At 22.0% G+C, this 19,076-nt stretch overlaps 3 protein-coding genes across 3 annotated transcripts; all 3 read right to left on the bottom strand.

Moving 5' to 3' along the window:
- Nucleotides 1-1,266: 1,266 nt before the first annotated feature.
- On the bottom strand, nt 1,267-2,607 carry SRAE_0000014900 (Doublesex-and mab-3-related transcription factor 3; the record flags this gene model as incomplete). Its single annotated transcript, XM_024646000.1, has 2 exons — nt 1,267-2,378; nt 2,439-2,607. 2 exons carry the CDS (start codon nt 2,605-2,607, stop codon nt 1,267-1,269), a joined length of 1,281 nt encoding a protein of 426 aa, XP_024500227.1.
- Nucleotides 2,608-5,723: 3,116 nt separating this feature from the next.
- Nucleotides 5,724-6,101, bottom strand: SRAE_0000014800 (DM DNA-binding domain-containing protein; the record flags this gene model as incomplete). Its single annotated transcript, XM_024645999.1, has 1 exon — nt 5,724-6,101. One exon carries the CDS (start codon nt 6,099-6,101, stop codon nt 5,724-5,726), a length of 378 nt encoding a protein of 125 aa, XP_024500226.1.
- An 8,323-nt stretch (nt 6,102-14,424) lies between these two features.
- SRAE_0000014700 (Hypothetical protein) lies at nt 14,425-19,013 on the bottom strand (the record flags this gene model as incomplete). The annotated part of the gene is made up of 7 exons (XM_024645998.1): nt 14,425-15,349; nt 15,394-15,796; nt 15,893-16,018; nt 16,065-16,917; nt 17,667-17,792; nt 18,903-18,945; nt 18,997-19,013. 7 exons carry the CDS (start codon nt 19,011-19,013, stop codon nt 14,425-14,427), a joined length of 2,493 nt encoding a protein of 830 aa, XP_024500225.1.
- Between the last annotated feature and the right edge of the window lie 63 nt (nt 19,014-19,076).

Genomic DNA, 19,076 nt, shown 5'->3' with positions numbered 1-19,076 from the left:
ATTAACATGCTTTAAATTTTGTCTTAAGCTTAAATATGAGTATGGTCATCAAGTAAACTTTATTTAACAAAATAAAAAGCTGTTTACAGGGATATAAAAAATGATAAAATGTTATTTTGAAAACAGTCATGTTTCAGAATGTTGTTTATGGGCAACAAAAAAGAAAGTGGACATGTAATTGAAAAAATTTTTTGTTGTTTAAGTTTTTGACATTTTCTTTTTTTACATCATAACAATTTATTTTAAAACGCGGAAACATGCAATATTGAAATATTACTAAAGTTCATCAATTTCATTTTAAAACAAAACGGTAATCTTTTGTCCATAAAATATTAATAATTTAAATAACTGTTATTATACAAATAATTATTTAATGCCTAACAATATTATTATTATCTTTTTATCATTTTTCTTTTTATTGTTATATAATATTTCTTTTAAAAAAAATATGATGCGTTTAAATAAAATAGAAAACATGACATTTAAAGCATATCAATTACAATGTATATTTTTATAAACTCAAAGAAAAAAAAAATTATTATTTATGGTAAAAAAAAAATCCTTAATTATAAATGCAGTTATCTTATTCAAAAAATTGTTTTTGTTTACATGATGTCCATTACAAAATTTAAAAATATACACGCGCATAAATAAACAGTCCACATAAATAATCCTAAGATTCATTATGTTTCTCTCTTTTTTTAATAGAAGTAAAATATATTTCTTTTTATTTAGGTAAATAAAATTTTGCATAAAACATATATATTTATAAAATAAAATTTGTAGTTAAATTAATTTTCATGCAATTTATTGTTATTATATATCCTTACATCTTTATTTTTTTTAATAGGTATTAATAAAGATAACAAAATTTAATATATTTGTCTTAGTAAAATTTATTTTATTTAAAAATATATTAATATTATAATATAAATTACATAATTAAAAAATGATAAAACAAAGTAACAGTTAATTATACAAATGTTAACAGCTCTTTTCATCGTGAAAAAAAAAACATTTATCTTTTTTTAATTCTTTTTTTTTTTTTTTTTGAATTATATTTATCATATAAAATATACATTAATAATTTTGGTTGAATTTTGATACCGGATGACAAAAGAAGTAAAATATAATATGATGTACAGAAATAAATTATTGTATTATTTGGTTGAGTGAAGACAAAATAGAGTTCTGATTATATAAAAGATACTTTCTTTCTTTTTTTGAGGTATTTCATTGAAAAAACTTTTTTTTTTTAAATTCATTTTATACAGAGCAAACGTCAATAAATGTGTTTTTATTATTATTCACAGAAGTCCCTTCTTCTACTTTTATAGGAGATTCAATTGTTCGTGATACTTGTGAAGCTGCTATAGCAGCAGCAACTGTAGCTACAAAATTGTCATCTTTCTGAATAATAGATTGTTGTGTTCCACAAAGAAATTCAGCTGGAATTGTAAGACCACTAATATTATTAGTAGTATTTCCTCCAACAAGATTTTGTTGGTCAAAAAGTTTAAAATTAGCCAAAAATGAATAAAGTTGTTCATTTGTTGGTTGTTGAGTTGTTGTTGAAATAGTTGTTAATGGATTAGGTAATGATGTTGCAATATTTATACCAGATGATGGATTAATAGCAATAGGTGCAGCAATAGGTGTATTTTCATCACTAGAGCTTGTACCAGATGATACAGATGAGGATGTTGGTGAGGTTGCTGTAATTGTTCCTGGAGATGATGGCATCGTTCCAATAGAGGTAGTGTTTGAAGATGTAGGAGAAGTATTTCCATTTGTTGTTAAAATCAATGGCAATGGAGTTGAGATGTTTGTTTGAATAGGAGATCCAGAACTAGTATTACCACATGATAATGTACCAATAGTTGCTTGAATATTAGCAGTAGATATGTTTGGTACATTTGTAGCAGCTTGAATCTTTAAAAGATCACTTGCTTGTTGATGACCGGCAGCAGCAGCGACAGCTGCAGAGAGGTATGAAAGGGAATTTTGTTGATTTGAATAATTTAATGAATTAGCCAATGAATTAGATTGAGCTTGAAGAAGTTGATTAACAGTTGTTGGTTGATTAATTTTTTGGCAAAGTAAATTTAACCCATTAACATATGGGAATTGTGCTGAAGCATTTGTAATTGCAGCAACAGCATTTAATGATTGAGTTATTTTTTCACGGGTAAGATTCAAAATTGTATCTTTTCTTTGTCTTCGTCTTATTTTAATTTGATCTGCCATTAATTTTTGGCGTTCTGTAACAACTTGACATTTAGGACAATTACAGTCTTTAAAACGGCAAACTCTTTTATGACCTTTAAGACGACTTTTAATTCCATGTTGACCACATTTTTGACAATTAGGTACACGCTCTATAAAATTTCATTAAATTAAATAATTAATATTATTTTTAATAATTTTTTTTTTCTTACTAGTATAGCTAACACCATCAGGTTTAAATGGTAATGATGCAGCAACTGATGCTGCAACACTAAGTAAATTAACATTAGAGTATTGATGGTTATTTTGGATCAAGGATCCAGAGATATCATTCTGAGAAATCAAATCCTGTCTTACAGGCATATGAAATGCAGATTGCATTGCTTGTAAGCCATTATGAGGTAGATAACTTATTTGCGTCATTATTGTCACAATAAAAGTATATTATTAGTCAAAACTTCAAATAAATATGGCAGCTGTTAACACGTTGACAATAAAAATAATGAATGTTAGCAAGTTTTTTTTTTTTTATTTTTTTTGAAGAATGAATAATTATTATGTCCGCCTTATGTTATATATCAGTATAAATTGTTGATATATATGGTTGAAAAGTTTTACTTTTAAAATGGGAGGAACCTGAATAATAATAAAAATGAATTAGAAATTGTTATACAAGATTTATCTATATCTAAATAAGCGTATATATATAGTGGCACAAAATACTAATATATATATATATGTAACAATAATGGGTGGACGATATTAGTAAGTGATAGAAAAAGTTCTAGTTGTTTATCATGACAAAAATATCCATACGAAGCTGTAAATGGCAATTGAAAAAAAAATGTTTATTGTTTTGTACCAAAAGAAAAATGTTGAGAAAATAAAAGTGTTGGTTATTTTAATAATAAAGTATCTGTATTCATATTAGACTAGCACGGGGACATGCAAAATGAGGAACGGGTCTGGCTGACTTTTTATCTGCATTATTTTTTGCAAATATCAAAATAATATAAAAACCCGAGAATAAATATATGTACAAACATTTTTAATTTTTCTCTCTCGGCCTTCAAACTCGGGGCTAGTTATTATTATACCCTTGTTTTGTATACTCTTTTTATGAGCTTAAATAATTGAAGAGAACGATAAAGATGACAACTGTTGAAATATCCTAGTCTACAACATTTTCTTACATTCGGTGTTCTCGAACATTGTTGCAAAAAAAAAAAAAATATAGATAGTTAAATAAAATGACAAAAAGAAGTAAATCTTGAAAATGTTTCCCGAGACAAGAGTAGAATGGCACGGAAGAACATGAAGACGAACGCAGAGTAAGGCCATCGGTCATAAATATTTTTGCAAAATTTAAAATAATGAGGTAAACATAATGTTTTTATAACATATAGAAGAAAAAAAAATAATGTTTGGTGATAAACAATCTACAAATAATAGGAACAGAGTAAAAGAATATAAATATGTTTAATGTAAATATTGAAACATTAAATTAAATCATTAAAATGTTTCAAAATGTTTATACATATTGTGTGGAAAAAATTTCTTTTAGTATGTCCAAAAATACAATTATTGGAAAAGACAAAAAGAAAAAGGAATATGAAAAAAAGGAAAGAGATACATATTAATTTTATTGGCATTTATTTGCTCCATTTAAAATTTGAAATAATTTATATAAAAAATTATTTGTTTGATAAAGGATCTAATTTTTTTTTTGTCTAATAAGGTTTCAATAAATATGATTCTAATATATAAATTACTAAATTACTCGGTATCTCATAATTTCACACGATGTTGTCATTGTTTCTTGATATACTGCGCTACAAATATAAAAAAAAGTGACTGGTGGCACCAGGCAGCTGACTTCACTATATTTATATTTTTCTTATCTTCAAATAGTCTTTGAAACGTTCTTCGGTCCTAGAGACCCGTCAAATATGTTTTCAAGCCCGTTTAGAAAAAAGAGAAACAAATGTATGTAAAAGTAAGCAGGAAATTTTGGCGGTGTTCAATAAAAAAAAAATGAAACATATATGAGGGAAAGGCAATGATGTTAAAAAGTTAATGGATATTAAATAATAATGTTAAATAGTTAGAATGTCTTTTGGAGCAATAAAGTAAATAAAGCTATTAATATGTGATTACGTGAAAGTTTCAATATAATTTAAAATGAATTATAGATATGTTTAAATAATTTACACTATCGATGTGGTTAAAAGTAATTTTTAAACAAAAAGACATATTTATAAATAGCTTAGCAATAAAATGAAAAGAATAATAAGTATAATAAAAAAAAAATTGACATAAAAAATTTTCAAGCATTACTTATTTTATAATTTTATCTTTTTATTTCATGAAAGAATATAAAAAAAAATTTTTTTATTCTAAAACTTCAAATTTTATTGCACGGTCAACGGTTAAAAGTATTATGATTGTTGAAAAACAACAAAATGCTACAACTTTCTAAGCCAAAGATGATGATAATAATGAAAAATATTTAAAAACAAATCAAAGGTATATATTATATAACAATAAAACTATATTAACTATTATGTTATGTATATTTTTAAGTCAATTTATATGCTTTAATTATAATTCTAGATCTAAGAGTTAGTTTTTGATGTTTAGTAAACTTTTGATTTTCCTTCTATTCAATTTGTTTTTTTATTTTCTCAAAAAATTTCAAAGTATTCTATACACATATATATATATATATATATATCAGAACATCAAAACAATAATATTGTTTATACTTTTTACATAAACATTTTTAAAAACAAATTCCGTCATTCTAAAAAAAATACCATTAGTTGTGGTCATTTTGAAAAACAAATTAACTTTATTATCAGTAACCTTCTTACTCAAATATCTATTATATTTCAATGTATTCTTAGAATATAATTATTTTCGTTTTGTCAACAACTGTTTCTTATTTTAAAAAATGTGGACAAAAATATTAAAAAATTACCATAAAAAAATTACTAATATTTAAAACCGAAAGTTACTAAGTTAATTTTACTTTTAATAATAGTTAAAATAGTAAGAAAAAAAAATTTATACAACCATTAAATATATTTATTAAATATATATATTTAGTTTAAAATATGTTTCTCAAAAAGGCAAAAATAAAAAACAATGTGAAATTTAGTTTTTTTTTTTTTTTCTTTTTTCGTTATAGTAAAGAGAGATAATATGAGATGGCATGTAATATTTAAAGCGACAAAATAAACATACTTGTAAAAATATATGTTTATGCATGTATATGTCACTTGATAATAGCAATAAAAGGAGTTTTTAAAAATATTAATTTTTAATATATTTTAAGAATCCGATTTATATATATCTATATATATATATATATATAACATAAAATAAATATCGCCATGCTTGTGACTAGTAAAAATTATTAATAGACATTAATTATGTATGAGAGCATGTCAGTATATATTAAATTGTCATTATTTAACTAATTTATATTTGTAAAACTAACCTCCTTTAATTCTTCCACCAGCAGAATGCTCAGATGAAGATCCATTATCATCACCATTATCATTATATATATCATCAACTTCTTTTTTTACATGTTCCAAATTTATTGGGGACTCAGATACATCTTCTAATTCATGTAATTGTGTATTTAAAACACGTCTTTTTTCAACTAAAATACATTTAGGACAACTACAATTAGCATATGCACATTCACATTTATGATTTTTTCTTGGTTCCAATCTATCGTGATTAAGACATCGTTGACAATAATAAACACGTTTCTGTGTTCCAGTCTTTAATGTATCTGTATTAAATCCAGAAACTGCAGCAACATTTAAAGCCGAAAAAGCATTAAAAGGTTCAAACCGCAGCATATTTGATATGTCAGAAAAATCTTTCTTAACAACTGGAAGTATTAAATTATAATTAAATAAAGCTTGAAGTAATCTTTGGTGTTCTTGAAAGTTATTTACAGTAGTACAATTAGCTAACAAATTAACTGAATCTAAGTTTTTTTGTAAATTATTAAAAAATAAATGATCTTGTGTTTCTATTAATGTAGAAGAAGATAAATTTTCAGAATTATTTATCGAGGTTAAAACTGTTATAGAATCTGGAATATAATAAAAGATTAAACAAGTTTACAACACATTTTAGTTAAAAGCAGTTGCACTTCGTTAAAATAGAAAAACATAAAAGGGCAATAACAAGGGATAATGAATATTATTATAAACGTAACATTATATAAGTATCTAACAATATAGGCGTTTCAACAGTTCAAAAATATTGTTAAATAAATGAATATAAACATTCTTGAAAAGTTGTAAAAGATGGATAATCCAATATTTCCTAGATTCTTCTATAACAAAATCCTGGAAATATTTCAGAATTTAGAATTTTTATCTATTTTATATAATTTAAATTATTTTTTTATGAATAAAAAAATAAAGGACAAAGACTTAGTACGTCTTGAAAAAGATTCATTTAATAAACTACCTGTTATTAACTTTTAGACAACAAAAATCAACTTTTAAAAAGTATATAGTTTTTTTTTTTTTAGTATTGCAGAAAAATCCTCTTAAACTATTTTGATAGGCTAATCTTGACGTGAACAAAAATGTAAAAATATTAATAAAATATAAACTATACATTTATAGAGATAAAAGAAGATATTGAAAATTTAAAATATTTTTTTGCTGAAATTTGTAACAAATTTTATATGATTAATAATATCATATGTAAGTGACAATATTTTTTACTTTGACAAATTTTATTTTTTTTTAAAAGAAATAAAAAAAAATAATAAAAATGAATAAAATGAAAGTTAATATTAAATATAAAGAATAAAAAAAAAAACAGATAGTAAAAGTGATGTAACGTTTTGTCTTAATCATATTCATGTCTTACTGATCAGGTGTGTCTAAAGTAGTACCTAAGTTAATCATATTTATAGATTAAATATCAAAAAACAACTGATAATAAAATTGTTTCAAAATAATGTGGCATGTTGCAAAAACATTTTAAATATATACTAACACATCAATAATTTCATGGATTTAAATATATTATTATAATGTATCATGTATAACCATGATACCTATTTCACGAAAACTTAAAAAAAAAATTTTTTTTTACTCATTTAGAAGTTTTTGCTAAATTAATAGAGAAAAATATTATTTTTCAATTGAAATATATACATATATATAATGTTTACCTTTTATATAAGTAACTAATAAAATTTTTAAAATATTCCTGAAAAGTTTAATACTATGAAAATAATTAACAAAAACAAAAAGTACATCAAAGGTGTGTGTTTGGCTAAATCTAGTAATTCCATGTAACTTCTGCATTTTACCATATTTTTAATTCTTAATAAGGACATACATAAGTCACAGTTATTTATCACGTTATTTTAATACCTCAGTAACCAAACATAAAAAATTTACATGTCTCTGGATATAAAAAATAAGTTTAATATAAATCAAAACATGATTATTAAAAAACAAAGTTGTTTTTGTATATATGAAATATAGAAATAATATTAAACATTGTTTTTGCCTAGATGTTTTGTAATTTGATAGAAAGTACAATGTAATAAGGCTTCTAAATTCCTTTTTTTAAATAGTTCATTTAAACTCTGGGAGTAATTGTTTTGCCAATAATATGGTAAGGTTTCGAGAAATAGAAAAGTTGTTTATTAAATAGTCGTAGTTATAGGATATCCCATTAATTAAAAAAAAAATACCTTATTTTGAAAAATTTTTATACGTGAATGATATAATAAAAATAATAATAATTTTCCATCATGCTTATTATATTCAAAGTACATTTTAACTATTTAAATAACATTTCGTAATAATTTCTAAATCTCATATAATGATATAATATTAGACAAAGCATCATCAAACAATTTATTATTAAAATATTTCTAAATTATTTAATTGGCCTTTAAAGTTAAAAAAAATGTCAACAACTACTCAATACCACTTGCTATATGCAACATTTCTAGCAATAATAATATTAAATAAATAGACAGAAAAATTAAACAATTCACAATGTCCCTTTTTTTTTAAGTGATTCTGATAAAAATAAATTTTTATACCATCTTTGAATCTCCTATCTCTTTCACAATAATTTTACAATAATGGAACAATCAACTTATTTTCACCGTCAACCATCAACTGGCACGAACGGCTACAAAAAATTACAATGCAATGAATGTATGTAAAAATAAACAAATAAACATCGGAAACTTTTTATAAACAGAGAGATGTTCGCAACAATATTACATGTGTACATATTTATTTCATACTTATGTTTCTTGATTCGCAGTCAAATTGGTATTTAGAGATCATTTTTAAATTGTAAACAATAGATTTTTTGCAATTTTGCATATTTTTAAATGTTGAAACATTATAAAAAAAAAAGGGTCATCAACAGTATTAAACTGATTGTTTATTCTCATTAATTATTTAATTTTTTTTTTATATTTAAAATAATCATATTATAGTCAATATATAAAATAATTTAAAAATAAAATATATATATTATGAAATATAAAAATGTAATCACAAGAATTGTGTAATTATTAATATATAAAGTACATAAGAAATTAATTATAACTGAATATGATAATTATATATAATGTTGAGATTAATAATATTTACGTCTAACAAAATTACACTATTTACAATAATATTTATAAGTAAAAAAATTAAATAGAAAGTTTAGAAAACATGATTTTATATTTAAAATTAACAGTAAAATAGAATTATGTTTCTAGATGTTTTCCTTAAGGCTGTAACAATCAAGGGCTTCCACAATTTAATAATTATATCATTTTTGTAGGATGTTGGCATATAAAAGAAAGTGAAAAATAATTAAAACTAGACTATTAAGTTATAATATTTAAAGTTTTTAAAAAAAAAAAAATGTTACAGTATATAATAATGTTGTTTTCATCAAAAAAAAAAAATAAAATAAAATAAAAATAAATCTATGTCTAATGGCAACAATGAAAGGCATGATCCTTTTTTATTTTAATGATTCATATTTAAATCTAGTTAACAAAAATGTTTATATACATAATCGGCATATATGCGCAAACGCTACTCCGAAAAAAAAAAACATCAAAGGGTAAAAAAAGATAAAAAAAAAATTTTTTTTTAATATTATTTTATAATAACCTTTTAAAAAACCCAATATGTCTACATACAAATATCTCTTTTTTTACTATTTTTAATCAAAATAAATTTTTCCTCGGATAATTCCACTTATTTTTTTATTGGTCATCATGTTTTTGATCAAAATAAAGCGACATGAAGTTCTCCCTTTATAATGGTCAAAATACATTTATATATATTATATATGTGCATATATATATATATATACATATATATGTATATATATATATATGTCTGCTTTGAAAACAAAGGTTTACATAAAAACCAGCTTCACTATTTTTGCTTTCATAAACAATCAGTTTTATTCAAAGATAAAGTAAAGTTGATGAGGATATTGTTAAATATTGTATATATAATTTAAATTCAATGCAAAAAAAACAGTGAAAAATGATAAAAGACATATTTTTTTGTTAAAAGAAAATAAATGTTTTATTTGACAATAAGCTTATTAAGAAACAAATAATTGATAATTAAAACTATTTTGAAGTTATTATCATATATGAATAGGAAAATATAAAATAATTTACCTATATAAATGTTTTTTTTTATTTAAAAAATATTGTTTTAAAATAGTTTCTATATATATATATATATATATTTCAACAGAATTTTATGATTCATGAAATAAATATGGCATTTCAATGTTTAAAAAACAAATTTTGTATAATAATTGTGATAATAATATTTTTTAAAGATAAAATAAAAAAAATAATTAAAATGTTCTTTGATTTGTGAATTGGTAGACTTAAATTTCATATGGTTAATTTTTATGATGAAAATTAATAACAAAGTTTAAAAAAGTTTATATAATATAATTTTACTAATTAAGGAAGTATTTTTTTGTACATATTTATACTTGTTTAATAAGTATATATGTACTAAATAAAAATTCTTAGAAATATAAGGAAGAAAAAAGTATAAGTCTGTTTATGTATATATTTAAATGAAAAAATTCCACAGAATTTTTAATTACTTTTCATGAGGCAGTTTCAAGTATTTTTTAAACATTTAAACTTGCCAGAAGTGTATATAAAAAATAAACTTACACATTTTATCAAATGTTTATCACTAAATGCCGTACCCTAATTACAAGTTCTATTTTTTAGCTACTATCAAAAAAACATGAATCTTAAACACAATTGACATGTTTATAAAAAATTTTTTTTAAAAAATATCATAAACACTAATTGCTAGATTGGTATAATACTTTAAACCATTTTTATATATTATTAAAATAGTAAAAATTGGCTTATATGTATAAATTTTATTATAAATTTAAAAATAAAAATTCATAAATGAATGAAGAAATAAAATGTAAATATTAAACCATTAACATGTTAGCAAATTATGAAATGTTATTAAAAGTTTTTTTTTTTTGCAAAAATGTTAAATATAAAAACAACTTTATATTAGAAGTATAAATTAGAATAATAACAATTATTCTCAGTTAACGCTTAATGCTTAGAAGAAACATGTTATTTAGAAACAATTTTTTTATAAAAACCTTAACTATCAGGTGAATGGCATAAAAACAAACTTATTTTTTTTTTTTTTTGAAATCTCAGACATTTTGTGAAGAATTATTAATAAAAAAAAAAATGTCTGCGCAAATTATAATAAATATTGTAACGGTAGGGAATATATTATTGAGAAAGTTGATTTTGTTAGAAAAGTTAAAAAGTTATAAAAATATTTAAAAGACCCATAAATATTGACAATAGTTGTATGTGTTTGTTTTTGACTGTTCAACAATTTAAAAAAAAATGACCGGATTATTTATTTTTTTTTCTCGATATATAATAAAAACTTGAACGGTTTTAAATATTAAAAGATCAACAAATTGTTTATAAGGGCTTCACAAAACAAATTGTAAATTTGATTTTTATGTAAATAGTTTGTGAATAAAAATAAGTTTAATCAACGGACCAGTGTTAATAAGGTTTGTTATTTTTTAACATAAAAATAAAGATGTTTTTATAATGAGAAAATTGTAGTGAGGACAATAAGTTATTTTTTGTAAGAATTCTTATACTGTCCGGCTTTTTTAAATACTTTGATAGGGAATCACGATAACTTTTGTGATTTGAAATAATTAATTTCACAAAAAGCAGGTACCTATGTTGTATGGCTTATATAAAAGTATAAAAACAACTGTGTAGTGGAAAGAAAAAAAAAAGTAAAAGAAAATATTATAACATTGAAAATTAAATAGCTTTGCGGTTGGCTAAAAATATTTTTATTGTAAAAAAAAAAATGATAATAAAGATATATTGTAACTTAGATGAACACTTTGTTACATTCAAAGTAGGTCGCTTTTTAAAATTGACAATGTTCACAATAATGTCTCATAAAAAATTTTTAATTTGTTTCTTTATTTTCTTTTAAACCTAATGTTCATGTATAAATAAAATTAAAGTGTAAATTAGCAGCGGGAGACTTAAAATATATATAAGTATTAAAAATAACATTAATATTGCTTAATGTTGTATAAAATAATCAAGTATAAAATAAAGTTATTTTATAATTAACAAATAAGAAAGAAAAAAAAAACTACTTTTTTTATATACCTGAGAATGGCATTTAAACAAAAAATAATTAATGAAACTAGGTTATAAACCAAAATATAAAAATAAGTAAAAAAAAAAATCTAAATTACAGGTTACTAACTATATGACACTTCCACATAAAAATAACCCGTCAAATTTAGAAAATCTTATTTTTTCTCTGTTCGAGTGTTAAAAAAGTATGTCAATTTCATTTTAAAAATGCCCATGTTCAATTTTCTCATTATGGTGTTCGGTTTTGTAAAAAATTGAAAAAAATAGTTAAAATATGAAGAGATAATTATAAAAATTTAAGTAAAGATAGTTAAGGTATTAGGTCAGTAGGGATGTGGGCTAAATAGAATCCTAGAGAAGATGATGGCACGTCATGATTTAGGAAGTGTTTATCAAATAATAATGTTAAGTATTTTTGTTTAGAATATTTTAAAAACATTTAAATATCTATTAATAAAAAAAATATAGCACTGAGTTATATATAATACAGTAACTAGAACTAATGTTTTTTTTTAATTTTATTTTTTTACAACATTTATATCTTATATTAATTATTTGCAAATAGAATTTTTTTTTTTACAATTTTTTACTTTCTTCTTTCTCATAAATAATTATTTTATTATAATTTTTAAAGGGATATTATTATAGTATGTTATTGGAACAATAATATAAAATTTTTGTTTTTATCAGTTTATTAAATGTTCATGACCTTAAAAAGTTACAAAATACTTAATAAAGAAAAATAAGACAAAACATTTTTGTGTCAAAATATGTTGATTGGCCTTCGATATACAAAATTTATTATATTTTATTTTATCACATGGATTGGCTATTAATTTTTTTTTAAAAGACAACCAAAAATTAATAAATTATTTTTGTGATGTTAAATAATTTTTTTATGACGTTACAAAAATTTATATTATTAATATTTCGAAGGTTACCCTTGAATGAATAAAAATAATTTAAATTTTTTTAATTGATAAATTGTATGTCTATTTATATAATTATAAGGCAAACAATTATATTTTCATTAAACAAACTATTTATTTTTCAATTTTAAAAATAAAATATACTTCTTCATGACGATCTTTTGATTATGATGAGGTTGATATTATTTATATCTTAATATAATATGATTCATGCATCATAATTATTAAAATTATAATTAATACTAGTATTGTTAATATTTTCAATAAAATTTAGTTAAAAATTAAAAAAAAAAACATTGTCTAGTCATATAGAAATAAATTTTAAATATTTTAGAATAATATTAAAATAGAAAAAAAACAAATATTAAATCTTATAATATGTTTAAATTTACTTCCTCAAATTCCACTATCGAAAAACATGGTAGATCTATTATTTCATCTATTTACCTTTTAAAAAAGCTTAAACTTTGTTTACACCTAGAATGTTTCCATTTATCTGTTCAGTGAAATATTGTTGAACAGATTAAAATAAACTTTCGTTAAAAGCTACAGAGATACCACAATAAAATATATTGTAAAGAGTTATATAATTATGTAAAAACTATATTTTTAAACAAATATATTTCGTAAAGTATTTTAAAAAACTTAGGTTTCTTATGATTAATCGTACCAGGCGAACGGGTGGCAATAGAAAAAATTTTAATTTTTTATTTTTTTTTTTATGTACAGAGAGAACAGGTGAAACAAAATATTATAGAGAAAATAAAATTAAAAAAAGAGTATAATATATATGTAAGATACTTACCGGTGGATGTTTCAACTTTAGAACACTCTTTGTCTCTTGATATTTTATTTAAATCAAAGTTAGATATTTTAACCATTTTATTAAAAAAAAAAAGTAAATAAAAAAATAATGATTAAAAGAAATAAATGGCAACCCTATGAAAAATATTTAATTTTATACTCTACAATATAGATAACCTGGTGTAAATTTGTATACAATAACGTTTATCAAGTTATTTCTTGGACATTATGTCAAAACAAAACCTTGTCAAAACATGAAGCATTGTTCATTTTTAAGTCAAACATTTAACCATTTGTACACATATATTGCTGAATAATGATAAATGTCCAAAATTCGTAAACAGTTAATGATAAAAAAAAAAGTTGATTAAAATAAATAAATTTATTTTTTTGTTGACCATTTTTATTGTTTACAAGGTTACGTTAATCAAAATCAAGAAAAAAAAATTGTTTTAAGCTTATGTTTATTAAATACATATTCTTATCAAATAATATTTAAAAAAAAAAAATTTTTTTTCTCAATAAAAGTTTAATTATTAAAAATAATAAATTATTTTACAATAAATAAATAATTAAATAATAATTTTAAGAGATATTAATTTGATGATACAAAAGTAATTATTATTAAATATTTGTTACAGAATGTTTAATTTATAATGATGGCAAATTTATTTGAGCAGGAATGCTAGTTATTAAGAGAATTTTCATATTTAAATTGATAATTTATTTTTTTCCACTACTTGATGGAGAAAAAAGGTATTCTAATTGTGGAGGAATTGTTGGCAGCAAATCTGCTGGTGGTCTATAATTTTTTGCAATTTTAGCAAATTGTTCTTTTAACATATCTAATGCTCCACCAGTATTTGCCCAACGTTGTAATCTTTGAAGATTATCTAATCCAAATGTTCTATCAACATGACCAAGTAATTTTGCCTGACTATCTAATCTTTGACTACCTAAGGCTACTTCTAAAATATCAATAGCAGCTGTTTCAACAGGACTTCCACGTTCAAAATGAGTAATAGCTTGATTAATACCTTGATCAGCTTTGTTAAGTATATTTAATAATGCAGATGGTTTAACAGTTGTTGGTGGATTTTGTGTAAAACTTTCAACCATACCTATATTTCCGACACCGGCAGCACCACCTCCATAACTTATACCATGAACAGGTGGTGGAATTGCAGCACCACTATCAATTGGAGGTCCGTAACCATCACCAGTTGGACCTTTATTATTTACATTTAATGCTGAATCACCTGTAAACAAATTTTCTGTATTAAATTGTGGTCCTTTTCTAGAATAATTTTCTGAACCATCATCACCAAAAGAAGGACCTTTAGACTTACTAAAACCGGTATCACCATTTTCTAATTCTATATTTTCTTCCTCTTCCTGTTCAACTTTTTCTTTATTTGAAGCTAAACCAAATAAATTATTATCTTTTGTTGTTGATGATTCTTTTGATATTTTAGAAATTTGCGATTCAGAGTTTTCTTCAAAATTAAGACCTGAATTAAACTTAGCACTTCCTCCACCAAATCCAGATCCAAAACCACCTGCTCCACTAAATTCTGAAGGTGGTGCAACTGGTCTAAGTCCAGAATTTTGTGGAAGAATTCCACTATCTCCTTCTTCTTTGAATTTTCTTTAAAAAAAAATAATAAAAAAAAAAATAAAATTTAGACATACTTTTTAGATTGATTAATGGAAAAACTAGATATTTCTTTTGATGGCTCTAAAGGCGGTTCAATTTCAACATTTACAGGTTGTTTTGTTTTAAAATTTTCTTCAAAATCGTCCCTTTCATCAGATTTAGAATTTCCATCAATTTTTGATGCTGTATTTTCGAATGACGTCTCTAATGATTCCCCCAAAGACTCGTTTGATTCATCTGATTTTAATGAACTTGACATATCACCACTTTCATTAATTGATGGTAATGATTTTAACATTTTACTATTTCCAAATTCGTTTGAATCTTCATTAGTTATCGGTGATAATTCAGGAAGTAAAAGCGGTTGTCTATTTGATACACTTGAACCAGCAGACCTAACAACATCATTCATCATAGCTTGAGCTTTAGGTGGATTTTCTAAAAAAAAAATATAAATATAAAAAAAATATATTAAAAAAAAAGGTGCAAAAAATAAAATTTTAAAAAGCATTTAAAAATTTTCATATTTCCAACCTGGTTTTCGAATTCTTAATCTAGGTCTTGAAGATATTTTATTAAAATATCTATAGTTAGTTTGTCGTTGTTCCCCAATATCACTTAAAGCTCTATTGTGATAATCATCCTCAACATTTTTATTATCTAAAAAAAATATTTTAAAATTTTAATTTATACGAATTTTACTTACCTATATTTATATATTCATTACCAAATGTTGGTCTTGCAATTGGTGGTTTATTAATACGTTCAAACTTATCTATATTTTTTATTTGGTTTTGGCCCAAAAATTTATCATTAGTCATTGTTCTTACTGAATGAAGTACAGGTTTATTATTATAATTTACCTGTGCTAAAACATCAAAATTATTTTCAATTGATTGTTTTTTATCTAATTCAAATGTTTTTGGTGTAGTAGTGCTAAATCTTCTAATTTCTTTACCTATACTATAATTTTGAGATAATCTGGCTTTTGAAAACAGCCTATTAACTCTATTTTTTATAATAGGACCAAGTTTTGTCCATCGTGCCCTTATTCTTTCTATTCTTTCCTTTTTTAATATTTCCTCATTAGTAATTATTTTTTGATTATTAATTAATTGTTTTTCTCTTTCAAGTACATTAATATTATTGTTGTTTTCATTTATAACAAATCTACTTTTAACTTTATCCATCATTTCATTGACGTTGTCAACTGTATCTTGATTAACTGGTCTTTTAATGATATTTTCTTTTGATGGTTCAAAGAATGCTTCAGGTTGATAATTTGATGGTGTAGATGACTTTCTATGTTTAACTTTAATAACTTTACTTCTATCATCACTTGAAAAAACCGGCTCATCCGATATAACAGGCATTTTTCTTGGAAAATTTTTTTCATTTAATTGTTCATTTAATACAGATTTAATTGATTGATCATTATCAAGATAAGAATTTTTATTTAATATTTTTTCATCCTGTTTAGCATATATTTCTTGAGTCATTTCATTAATCCTTTGTAATTTTTGTATACCTCTAAGATGTGTTCGTGTATTATTATCATCCTAAAAAAATAAAATGTTATATATTTAGATATATTATACTATTGAAATATTATCATTATAATGAATCATTTCAAAAATACAAGTTTTCATTTATTCTATTTAATATCAAATAATTACATAATATATTAAAGAAATTGAAGAGTATTCACAAATATTATTTTCTAATAAAAGCGAAAATTAAATATACAAAACTTTTTGTTGGTATATTAATAAGTTAAAAAGTATACCAATTATATTTTATTTAAAAGAATATATAAAATCTTATTTGAAACATACAATAAATTAATAATATAAGATATGTTAAAACAAAAAAAAAAGAAAAAACTATAAAATAAAATATGTTAATCGGCTTTTACATTAAAAATTTTTCTAAACATTTATCTTATGTTAAATTATTCTTTATTTTAAAAGTAGATCATAGCAATTATTTTCTTCAATTATTATTTGATTTATAAAAATTTTTATAATATTATTAAAAATATTATATACAATATATGTATATTTAATAACAAAATAACTATTTAATATCTAATAACTTTAAATTATAAATATTAATATAACTAAAATTTTATAGATGTAGTTATTAATAATATGATAGTTTATGTTAAATGAGACATTCAATTTAAGAAAATTAACATTGAGGTAAATTTTATAATAATAGTCATATATAATAGATTATATATGGTCAGATAAAGATAAAAATTATTAATACTTGGATTTTAAATATTAAATAAAACTATAAAACTTACATAATCAAATGATTGACTTTGAATTTGAATATTTAATACCAGAATTAAGGTCGAAAGAATTAGAAATAAATTATTTGAGGCTTTAAAGCGCCAAAAAGCGCAACTAGCCATTTGTAACAAAATTATCTAAAAATAAAATAGTATATTAAAATATTTATATTTTTAATAGTATTATGTTAAAAAAAAGTAACAAATATGGGTTAAAATATAACAGTAATATATTGATAAATATTGTTAAAAATAAAGATGAAATTTCTAAAAATTATGTAATCATTAAGAAGTAGAACGCTATTAAAAATTTTTCATTTTAGATAATATATAATGAATAAAGAAAATCTTTTATAATTAGATGTTAGGTAAAGAAGGGATAATGAACAAATTAGGTAGTTGATATAGATAAATGATTAAAAATATTACTACATATGAATAAAGATGTTTGAAATAATGAGGTTAGCGATAACTAAGAAATCATCTTCATTTCTCTCTAACACTACAAAATTTATAAAACATTTTAATGAAGAAAATTTAAAAATTGTGCGCTTCAAAATAAAATGAAATTGAGACAATAATTAAATGTGTAGTGGTAGTATTTATTTAGAAAAATGTATGGATATATATATATATATATATAGATGTGATATGTCAAATTCTTGATCATCGTGAAGGGGTGGGAAATAAAATATTGAAATTAGATGCGTTAATGTCTACATCTATCAACAAGTAGATGAATGTATTCATTGAAAATGAAAATAAAAGATATATGAATTTTAATCTGATCTGATGCTACAAAAGATTAAAATAAAATTACATAATATAAGTGAAAATGAAAGAAAAATTAATTTATAAAAAGGGCATATTATATATGTTATATAAATGATGGAATGTAAATTTAAAATTACTATTTTCTAATTTATTTTACTAAAATAGAAATATATAATTATCTTTTTTAGTAAATGATTAAAGATAAAAATAGTATTAAAAAAAAAGACTATTGAAAAAAAACCTAGTTTTATATAAATTTTATAAAACAGTTTTTAAAATAATAATGTTTATTTATTTTAAAGAAAAAAAAATTAAATTAAAATAAAAGTAACCATTAAAAACTACACAATTATATTAATAAAATGTAATAGTCTAAAAGATTTCACTTATAATATTAATAAAAAATTAAATAAAAAATCCAACAAAACGTTTCTCATGGTCATCATTATATTTGTGAAATATCAATGAATTTACCTTATGAAAAGTTCGACGTGATTTTATATATGCAGACCGGTTACTTAATCATTTTCATCTCTACAATGTACGATGATATATAAGTGTCGTCAACGAGATTTCTTTATTCATAAAAAAAATTTGCATTAAATATTCAGGATTCGATTTTCTTCCATGTTAAATTTATAATTAATT

This window comes from Strongyloides ratti, scaffold srae_scaffold0000001 (genome assembly GCF_001040885.1).
Source record: "Strongyloides ratti genome assembly S_ratti_ED321, scaffold srae_scaffold0000001".
Taxonomy (NCBI): Eukaryota; Metazoa; Nematoda; class Chromadorea; order Rhabditida; family Strongyloididae; genus Strongyloides; species Strongyloides ratti.
This window is presented reverse-complemented; position numbering and strand designations above follow the sequence as displayed.